Raw genomic sequence first — 10216 nt, 5'->3', positions numbered from 1 at the left:
CTTCTGGAATGTCGCGAGAAGGACTTGGCTCCAATGAGATGCTATCAACCTTCCGTTGTGTTTCTTCATCAAAGATAACATTTGCGGATTCCATCACTGTCTTAGTACGAAGATTGTACACTCTGTACGCAGCTGAGTTTTGAGCATATCCAAGAAATATTCCTTCATCACTGCGAGGATCCATCTTACCAAGATACTCTCGGTCATTGAGTATGTAGCACGTACAGCCAAACACATGAACATACTTAAGGGGAGGAGACCGTCCCTTCCAGATTTCGTAAGGTGTTTTGGACAGACCCGTGCGCAAATAGATCCGATTGATCAGATAACACGCAGTGCTCATGGCTTCAGCCCAAAATCTTATAGCCACGTTTTTAGCATGCAACATAGATCGTGCCATTTCCTGAAGAGTTCGGTTTTTCCGTTCCATTTCCAAGAAGATGTAGATTCTTCTTGGTTCCTTCCAATTGACATTTCATCAAGGACGCCTCTTCTTCTTTTTGTGTAAGAAGAAGGATTCTGCTATGAATCAGAAAGCACTATCTATCATTTTCAGCAGCGTGTGTCATGAAGAATTTGAACAGATTCAAGGATGTGAAACTGCTAAGGATGCATGGGACACCTTGGAGCTTATTCATGAAGGAACATCCAAGGTAAAACGAAACAGATTGGATATGATAGATCTTCAGTTTGAACGCTTGAGGATGGAAGATGACGAAAGTGTTAAGGAATTCTGTGGGAAGTTGAGTGCCTTATCAAATGAGGCAAGTGTACTTGGGAAAAGGATCAGTAATGATAAGCTGGTAAAGAAACTTCTGAATAGTCTACCAGCCAAGTATCACTCACAGATTCTAGTATTTGAAGGCGTTAACAATCTGGAGACTGTCACATTCAAGGAAGCTGTTGGAACGTTTGCAGCACATGAGTTGAGACTGCAACTAATGAATGGTGGATCCTCTGTTCAAACTAAGAAGGGACAAGGTATTGCTCTTCATGTTCCTGAGACTACTGCTACTGATTCAGAAAATAGAAGACAAGGAAAGAATAAAAAACAGGCTGAAGAAGAGCTGCATGATGAGATGGCATTGGTCATCAAGAAGTTCAATAGATTTTTCAAAGGAAAGAAGAAATTTGGACAACAAAGCGACAGAGATTCAGGAAAATGCTTAGAATGTAAAGGCACAGGACACTGGAAGGCTGATTGTCCAAGTATTGCAAAGAGAGAAAGTGTGCTGTTCAAACTGAAGATCTATCATATCCAATCTGTTTCGTTTTACCTTGGATGTTCCTTCATGAATAAGCTCCAAGGTGTCCCATGCATCCTTAGCAGTTTCACATCCTTGAATCTGTTCAAATTCTTCATGACACACGCTGCTGAAAATGATAGATAGTGCTTTCTGATTCATAGCAGAATCCTTCTTCTCTTGAGGTGTCCATAAGCTCTTCGGCTTCGGTTTAGCTACTCCATCAATGATATCCGTGGGTCGAGTCCATCCATCAGTAACAGCACTCCAGGTATCTTCATCCAATCCTCGGATATACGAACTGATCTTAACTTTCCAGTGCCCATAGTTGGTAGAATCCAGTAGAGCAGTTTTTCCAAAGTTCTGTAGTTCCTTGAGACCTTCCATCGTGTGAATCTGAACCGTGCAGATGGTTGTATTGCCTGGAAATTGTGATAGCGAACTTAATGATTTTTAGGAATTTTAATCTATTAAGAACCGAGAGGTCGGTAGAAGAAAATTCCTAGAATATAAGGTGATATTCGAGAGAATAATCATTTGCAAATGCGCACTTGAATTTCCTAAATTATGATCATAGTTACCGAAATATATTTTTAGAAGCGATCCTTACATAACCCGTAAAATCCCGACACCTACAATGTCTTAATTAAATTGTGTTAAAAATCACTGTTTATATTTGCTTTGATTTGTATTTAAGTTTAATCACCGTCACCACCAACCAATTTATTACCCCGACCAAAAACCGAGTAGAACCCGTAATTGATATCGTTGAATCCATCTGTGTCCCTGTGATCGACCCTAGAATACTACGATTGACCCGTACACTTGCGGTAGTTGTATCTAGGAAATTAAACGAGATTAGATCACATCCTAGATCGACATCAATAATATCAATGGTTTGGAAATGCTTCATGGATTAGAATTTGAAGGAGAACAGAATCTACCAAAGCAATACAGATTCAAGCTTTTCTGATATTGTAATCTCCGTAGATTAAGCTGATGGAATCCATATATATTAAACCAACGATGTATGAAATCAAGATCCTGGATGAAAAATGAAAACCAATGGAATCTCAGCGTGGATCTACAGACAGCTTTAAAGTTGATCACAGAACAACGGCCATTCAAGAAAAGGATCGAGCTTTTTGAGCCAATGGAGGCTAGACACTTGTCAACTAACCCAAACCAGAATCTTGGAAGATGTCATGTCGGAAGAAGCATATCTGCACTATTCCCAACTAAAATCCAGTTTGGATATTACCATTTAGTTTCAGATCAACATGAGCTGAATCCTTAGTAGTTGCTGAATGATTTCAACTCTTTTTAGTCTACCCACCTCATGATTTGGCCCAAATAGAGCATTCAGACTGGTAAAATTCTCATGAAATCCACAAGCTCAATCTCGTGTGAGCAGAAAGCGTAACCATAAGAACACGAGAACGATCAAAGCAGAAACCCTAAATTCAGGATAAAGAGAAAAAGGAAGACCTTCCCATTGACGACCAGCCAACAATCTTTCGCATGGTTGTGCAGCGACACTTCTGAAAGAGTGAAGATTTTTGCTTCGTCGGCCATTGTTCTGTCTCCAAGATTAAACCCCAACAAAGGCAGAAGCTTTAAAGTTCAAAACTTTGGGAGTGAGAGGGGGGAGGGGGGTGGGACAGTGCAAACTGGTTCGGTTACCTAAATGTAGTTAGAAAAAACAAATTAAGGGTCTAAATATATTATCTAGAAAATTACTAATGTTAAAACTCAAGACTATATTATATGTGTATATTAGTCCAAAATTAGAAATAGCTACCAATTGCTCTAAATCATATTAACGTTTTATCACCCGTCAATTTTATTTTTTTAGATCGAATGTAAAAACAAGAGATTTGAGAACAAGAAAATGAGAAATTGATCAAATAATGGTATAGAAAAAGGAATAGCAACCAATATTATTTATGTATGTATAATAGTCTAAATTTAGAAATAGCAACCAATTGCACTAAATTAATAGTAATGTTTTATTACTCGTTAAGTATTTTTCTTTCTAATTAGATAGAATGTGAAAACAAAAAAAAAATGAGAACAAGAAAATGAGAAAACCTTGGTATAAAAGAGAAACAGATATTTATATATTTTACTTTGGTTGAGAAACACATTTCTCATTTAAAATTTGTATTTTACAACAAACCCTCAACTTTTCAAGTACAAAATTACCCCAATCTGAATACTATATTACAAAACTCCGTACATTTTAAATTAGTTTCCCTCGTTCAGTTCATCGGACGGCCGGTATTCGTCGCTTGGGCTGCAAGGCAACGGACATTGACCGGAGCCGGTCAACGATCTCTGTAAACGGCGGCCTCTCCGATGGATCGAACGACCAGCATTGCTCCATCAGTTTTCTCCACTCTTCATCGCATTTCTCCGGCACCGGAGGTCTTAGTGTATTGTTCAGAATCCCACCTTGTGTAAGTAATCAACATCAAAAAGACAAGACCAATGGCAAGTGGGTTTCATTGTTTTGTCAGAAAGATTGGATCTTGATGAATTGGGTTGTTTCTGAAACAAATATGGGGAATAGGGTTTACCGATGATGGTGCCGCAGTGCATGTTTGCGTAAGGTTCTTCGCCTGTCAAGATCTCCCACATTGCAATACCGAATGAGAATACATCTACCTGCGATGGGAGAGGGTTTCGTTTTCAGAAACAGTTGTTCAGAGAGTGTCTGAACTCGGGCTGAGATCATGTTTCGAGTCGTTTGCTTTGATCTTGGATTGGATAATACCTTCTCAGAGACGCGGTTGCTGCTTCCGTTCAGCAGCTCAGGTGCCATCCAAGGAAGGGTTCCTCTTACTCCACCAGAAACGAGAGTGTTGCGTTTGATTCTTGATAACCCGAAATCACCAACCTGCAGGAGAATTTTATGAAGCAAATTTGGGTACCACAATGCAGAAGAATCTGATGGAGGATGAGGAAAAAAGATGGATTCTTTACCTTGCAAATTGGTCGCTGTGTATCCCTCAAGTTAACAAGAAGATTATCACATTTCAGATCAAAATGAACAATGTTCTTCATATGCAGGTACTCCATGCCAAATGCAGCATCCAGAGCTATCATGAGCTTTTTCCTCTTATCCAGCGATCTACTGGAATAGTTGTGTGAACATGTCAGAAACTGGCCTATTTCAGGTCAGAACCAAGAGACAAGAAATATATATATATACACCTGTCTTTCCTCTGCAAGGCATGTCTCAGAGATCCGTTCACCATATACTCTGTTACAGTTGCCATAGTTCCACCGGGTCCATCCGGTACAACTCCATAAAATGCCACCACGTTTGGATGGTGAAGATTCGCTAAGATCCTAGCTTCTCTCCAGAAATCTTTCGTCTGCATTTGTGAAACTTTTGCAAACACTAAGGCTTTCGGAGAAGCAAACAAAAAAAAGATACAAATTTTTAACTCATATGAAAACGATTTGAGTAAGCTTACCTGCCGTTCTTGCTCAGATGATCTACCGGAGAAACAACTGTTCTTTATCCTCTTGATAGCAACATCAGTTCCTCTCCACTTCCCGTAGTAAACAGTTCCAAATGTCCCTGATCCGAGCTCATGTAAGTCCTCAAGGTCAGAATTCTTTATAATCTGCACACACAAGGCAAACAGCCAATGGAACTTGAGGTTAAAGAACCTGATTTTCCTCCATAGTGAAGATTTCATGTGTCTTCATGCTTGCAAGCCCTAAACAAAATGAAATGCTAAAAAATTTCTACCTGTAAGCCATAAATCCCAGCTTCAATTTCAACCATCGTGGCCTCACCGATTGATTCGTTAGCATCCTTTTCCTGCAAAAAAAAGAGAGGACTGAGTCAAAATCCATGGAGACAAACACCTAGAAATGCCGCAGCTCTAATCTAAGGAAAAGAACAATACCTCCATTTCAGATTCATGACCAGCACCGTTTTCTTCTTCTTCCCTTGAATAGAAATTATTATCACCTGACTCGCTCTGTACATGAGGGAGAATGGTAGCTTCTTCTAACAGGGTATCTGATTCTTTTTTGTTGAGTGGTGGACCAAGCAACTTGCTTGTACGAAAATCATCTGAATTCTGCGTGTGCAAGAACACGGCATCTCTAGATCCCACCTTTCCAAGCGGCATTTCACAATAGTGAAAAACTTTTTCCCTCGGAAGAGAAGCCCGAGTACTCAAATCATCGCTTATCTCCAAATCCTGCACCAGGGTTAAAAAAAGGCGTACTTTAAGACAAGAGATTTGCTAACTTAACACAAAAGTTTACTGGTCATCTATTTTATGACAGTAAACTGATGAATTCAAGTGTTTTACTTCGAGAGAAATGAGTAGCCCTTTAAAATATTAACTGACCAAAAATTTTGTCCCAAAATTCTTCTATCCTTACGGAAAAGAAACAGTTGCAGAAGAAAATTTTTCAAGAACACCTTGCATCAAGAGTTATACCAGAAAAGTTTACAGATAAAACCCATAAATCGGAAACATTTTTTAGCATATTCAAGAAATTCTTATATTTGTATTGGTAGAAGGTCAATTATGCTTACACATCTTGGAACCGTAGGTTGCTGTCTTTCGGACTCATCTGGCAAATTCTTGGTAGATGCAAGGTAATCAGCTTGACCACTTGGTTTAATCGTATCACATAGTAGATCTCCAGCCGAATTTTGGCTTCTGATGTAAATATCCGATGCAGTATCTAGCTGAACATCAATCAGTTTCTCCCTCAAAGCATCGACGGAAATTTCATTTGCATTCACTGATAAAGTGAACACCGAGCTTCCTGAGTCTTGTGAATTGCATGAAGTAACACGGGCAACTGGTCGGAAGTTTGAACTCTTGGGGTTACAATTACTACTACTTTCATGCTGCTTTAACACCTGATCAAAAGAACCAGGATCATCATGATCAATCCATTTCGGGGCTTTTGTGGAAATCCCAACCTTGTCCTTGCTTCTGTGGTCTGAATTCTTGAAAGACGGACCACCCTCTTGCCATTTCACTGCAGAATTTGACATGGCCAAGGAAGGTAATTGCTCTCTCACAATTTTCCAACGTTTTCGGGTAATCGGTTCTAACCTAAGGCTCTCATCATGCAATTGTGGATCAGAAAGAGCATTTTTCTTTAGCATCAGTTTCTCAGACCCCATATAAGCTTCACCAGCTTGGGGATGAGGGTCACCACTCGGGCTCCGATAATGAAAATTTATTTCTGAGTGCTTCTGCATCTGTTTAGTCCCCAACAAGAACTGATGTTGTGGCAGAAAGTTCGGAGCAACCATGTAAGATAGGTTATTATCAAAGAACCCGTTTGTATCAACAAAGTATGGGATGTCGGTATTAGCTCTCTGATGAACCGGAAATGGAGATGACGGAGGAGATTGCTGACCCGAAGAATTCCTCGGTACCTTCATTGCAGACATAAAGTGAACAGCACCAGGGTTCGCAAAAGCCGTCAAGAAACTTGACGTGGTTGGACTGCAGTCTCTGGTTTCCAATGTATGATCAGAAGTAGGCGAGTCTCGATGAAATGTAGGGCTATAGTCAGAAGCATTCCCAAATTGTGTAGTCTGACTTGACATGCTTTGGCCTCTGGAACTCTCTCGAGAGCTCACATCCACAACTCCATTAAGAGCAGAAACACATTGATAATTATCAAAACCTATTTGTTGCAAGTTTGTGTTTGTGTTTGTGCTCCTTCCATTGAAAGAGTTTGGACTATCGGGTTCAGCTGAAGACACGAGAAATATCCTTATCTTCTGGGAACCAGCTCTTTTGTCAGCCTCTTGATACTCTTCAATCATGTGAAGAAGATCCTCATCCGAGCAAACAGAAATTAATGAATCGAGATCTTCTCCAGGTAATTGGTACTTGATTGTGTGGGGATAATTGCACACAGCATAAGTCTTTTGCATCAATTCGTTGAGACTAACATTTTTCCTTATCGAGATAATCCGAGTCTCTCCTCCAATGTATCTAAACTTCACATCACCCGGCCGTGTTAAGATCCTTCCCCCAAAACTGCAGAGAAACTTCAGTTTTCCTGGCAAAGAAACATCTGATGATGCTTTCTGATACATCTGAGGTGAGTCTGCAACATCAAAGGGCACGGCATTGGGTCTATGAGCAGCACCATTATAGTAATTTCGGACAGTAAACTTGCCCGTCCGTTGCACATCACTGACACCATTTTCCATGTATCTTGCTACACTACTGTCTCGGTTAAGCTGAGAATCTGCTTCAGCTGTATATCCTCTCAGATGAAGAACGTCTGAAACATCAGAATCAACTCTCTGAAGCCCGAGAATTCTATTGAGATCCTCGTAAACGAGTTGACGATTATGGTCGTTCTCAACATTGTTGTTGGCAACATGTGCTCTTCGAGCACGATCCCTCAGGAAGTCGTCTGAAAACTCCTCCCCTGTCTGGATGCAGATATTACCTACGTTTCTGCTGTTAACATGAATGTCCCTGCTGAAACTATCCCTACCTACCTGCTGGTCCGAGCTGCCAGGGACCTCCATTGTCATGGTCTTGGGGCCCAAAAACGGAAAAAAAAAACTAAGTCCTATTCTTCCCCACCGGAGCAAAACCCTTCATTCTCAAAGGCCATAGAGGCTAATATACAATGGCTTGCTTCGATATTCCTCAGAAACACGTTCCACTGTTATGCATCTAAACCCGGAGGGCCCATACCATTTTCTTAATCCGCACGCTAACCTCAATTTCAGGATGAAAATGTAGAAAACGCCTTGATTTCATTCTCCACCCCAGATTACAAGTATCCTTGAGTCCGGTCTTTGAGGAAATACATCGAACAGGTTATGGAGATCAAACACGAACCCTTGTGCCCATCATCAAATCTCAAACAAACACCATTAACACCTCCTGAATATACACAGAACAAGATCAGAACTCATTTGAAAGAGCTGGAGATTTCAAATTTCAACACACGAAATTCCCCTGAATAACAACAGCAACAGGAAGATAATCATCCCACTTTCAAAGGGTTCGTTGAAAAACCAAGAATTTCATCGAAATTTCAGAAATTTTTTTTTACAGCAAATGACCGGATCAATTATACAAACGGAACATGAGGGTGTTTTGCGAACGCGAAGCATCAAAACCACCGATGAGATCAAATGTGCTTTCACGGAATTGACAAATTCAAAATCTAAACGAGATGATAGAAGATGTGATTATTACCCGGAAAAAAAGGTCAAAAGGGAGGAAATCGGGTTTGCCGATGAGATTAACAATGACGGAAACAAAGATTCAAAATCTGGAATTTGTCCGGTGGGAAACTGGGAAAGAATTCTCCGAAAAGGGAAAAAAAAGATCGGAGCTTTCGAAAGTTGGGGTTTTTGGTTCGTAGTTCGTACGGTAGAGAGAGAGAGCTCAAAATAACGCGGGGGACAAACTCCATAAAAACTAAAAAAATCGAAAATCTCTCCCTCTCAAATGTCTTTTTGTTTTATCTTGAAAATTATCTAAAAATAAACACTCTCTCTAAATAAAATTTAATCATAATTCATAGTTCTAAGAAAAATAATAAAATTGAATTTTACAAAAAAAAAAAGTGAATATCTTTAGTTAAATAATAGTAATACTATCTCGTGTGTGTGTGTATATATATATATATATATTTATGATTTTCAATGATGTAACATATTTTAAAATATATATATATATTAAAAATCGGAATAAACTACCAAGACAGGTGGTACATGAAATTCCAAAAAATGATAAATAGTAATTGTTCAACCTCACTCTATTATACGATTACACCGAAAGATAAAAATCGATTTTTGAAATAATCCAAAATTAGTACGTTACAATTTCTATCCTATTTACACGAACTATTCTATAATTTTCAAACACACATCTATAACATGATTATATATAAAAGGCAGAATAAATATTCTGTAATTTTCATCGTATATTATGCATATATATGTTTTGATACCACTTGTTCACATATCTATACATATAAATAAAAGTTAAACGTGGATAGTAGTTGCGGACATCATGTTTCGAAACACAAAGTACACAACAAACAACAACACAACGAACTGTGAGATCCGACGAGGAGGAGGAGGAGAAGAAGCTTCTTCGTTTAGTTACCGATACGACTCCGGACGTTTCGGCTTGCTCTGTATCACTTGCTCGATCTTGTCCAGAACCGAAGGTGTCATCAACCGGATAACATCAATGGCCTTCATGTTTTCTTGGATCTGCATTGCGAAAAAAGAAAAGATCCAGTCTTTTTCAGATCTTAGATCTCGGATTCCGGATTTGAAGTATGTTCCGTTGGCAAGAAAATTTCCCCGGGTTTTGACATGAATTTTGCAGAGATCCCTGGGATTATAAGGGTAGTGATAGAGATTACGGGGAAAACCGGGTTTGAAGAACTAACCTGCGACTCTTTCGTGGCACCCGTTATGACAGATGACACGTTCGGATTTGATGCACACCAAGCGATCGCGAGCTGAGCTAACGACACTCCCAGTTCATCCGCAATCAGTTTGAGATCGTTAACTTTCGTCAGAGCATCATCTACCAGTGATCTGTTAGCAAGATTCTGCAAAGAAAAAAGATTATATCGAGAAACTATCTACTAAAGAAAGGTTTGACACCGAAAATTTAGATGCAGAAAGGAAGCCTCACCTTGTAATTCTCCAATGCGAAACGGCTATCGGGAGGAATAACTCCATTGCTGTATTTTCCGGTGAGCACACCAGATGCAAGCGGGCTCCACGTAGTGAGACCTAGGCCATAGTTGGTGTACAGAGGGAGGAACTCTGTTTCAACCTGCATTGCATAAGATCAGACACAAGGCTCGGGGACAAAACTTAAAAGCTTAACTATTTATCAAACCGAGTAGTCTCTTCTGTAGGATTACCAACCCGACTAACATAAACGAATAATTGTAAGGGAAACAAAGTAGGGAAA

At 39.6% G+C, this 10216-nt stretch overlaps 2 protein-coding genes across 3 annotated transcripts in view; both read right to left on the bottom strand.

Annotated features, from left to right (window-relative positions):
- Positions 1-3342: 3342 nt before the first annotated feature.
- Positions 3343-8671, bottom strand: LOC104816019 (serine/threonine-protein kinase phg2-like). Of its 2 annotated transcripts, none has more exons than XM_010544678.1 (10): positions 8471-8671; positions 5812-8152; positions 5168-5467; positions 5008-5079; positions 4727-4879; positions 4461-4624; positions 4230-4377; positions 4021-4143; positions 3824-3911; positions 3343-3698 (listed from the first exon to the last, which is right to left on the bottom strand). In XM_010544678.1, exons 2-10 carry the CDS (start codon positions 7792-7794, stop codon positions 3511-3513), a joined length of 3219 nt encoding a protein of 1072 aa, XP_010542980.1. In that variant the 5' UTR covers positions 7795-8152; positions 8471-8671; the 3' UTR covers positions 3343-3510. The 2 variants fall into 2 exon arrangements, with proteins under 2 accessions (XP_010542980.1, XP_010542979.1); XM_010544677.1 differs by having other exon boundaries at positions 4230-4380; positions 8471-8670.
- A 512-nt stretch (positions 8672-9183) lies between these two features.
- The window catches only part of LOC104816018 (probable voltage-gated potassium channel subunit beta), a 3007-nt gene continuing 1974 nt past the window's right edge, over positions 9184-10216 (bottom strand). The window contains exons 3-5 of the mRNA XM_010544676.1: positions 9932-10075; positions 9681-9845; positions 9184-9498 (exon numbers count right to left, since the gene is read on the bottom strand). Of these exons, the coding sequence (XP_010542978.1) occupies positions 9385-9498; positions 9681-9845; positions 9932-10075 (423 nt within the window). The 3' untranslated portion in view covers positions 9184-9384. The remainder of the gene's footprint in view (positions 9499-9680; positions 9846-9931; positions 10076-10216) is intronic.

Source organism: Tarenaya hassleriana, unplaced genomic scaffold, assembly GCF_000463585.1.
Source record: "Tarenaya hassleriana unplaced genomic scaffold, ASM46358v1 Cleome24, whole genome shotgun sequence".
Taxonomy (NCBI): domain Eukaryota; kingdom Viridiplantae; phylum Streptophyta; class Magnoliopsida; order Brassicales; family Cleomaceae; genus Tarenaya; species Tarenaya hassleriana.
This window is presented reverse-complemented; position numbering and strand designations above follow the sequence as displayed.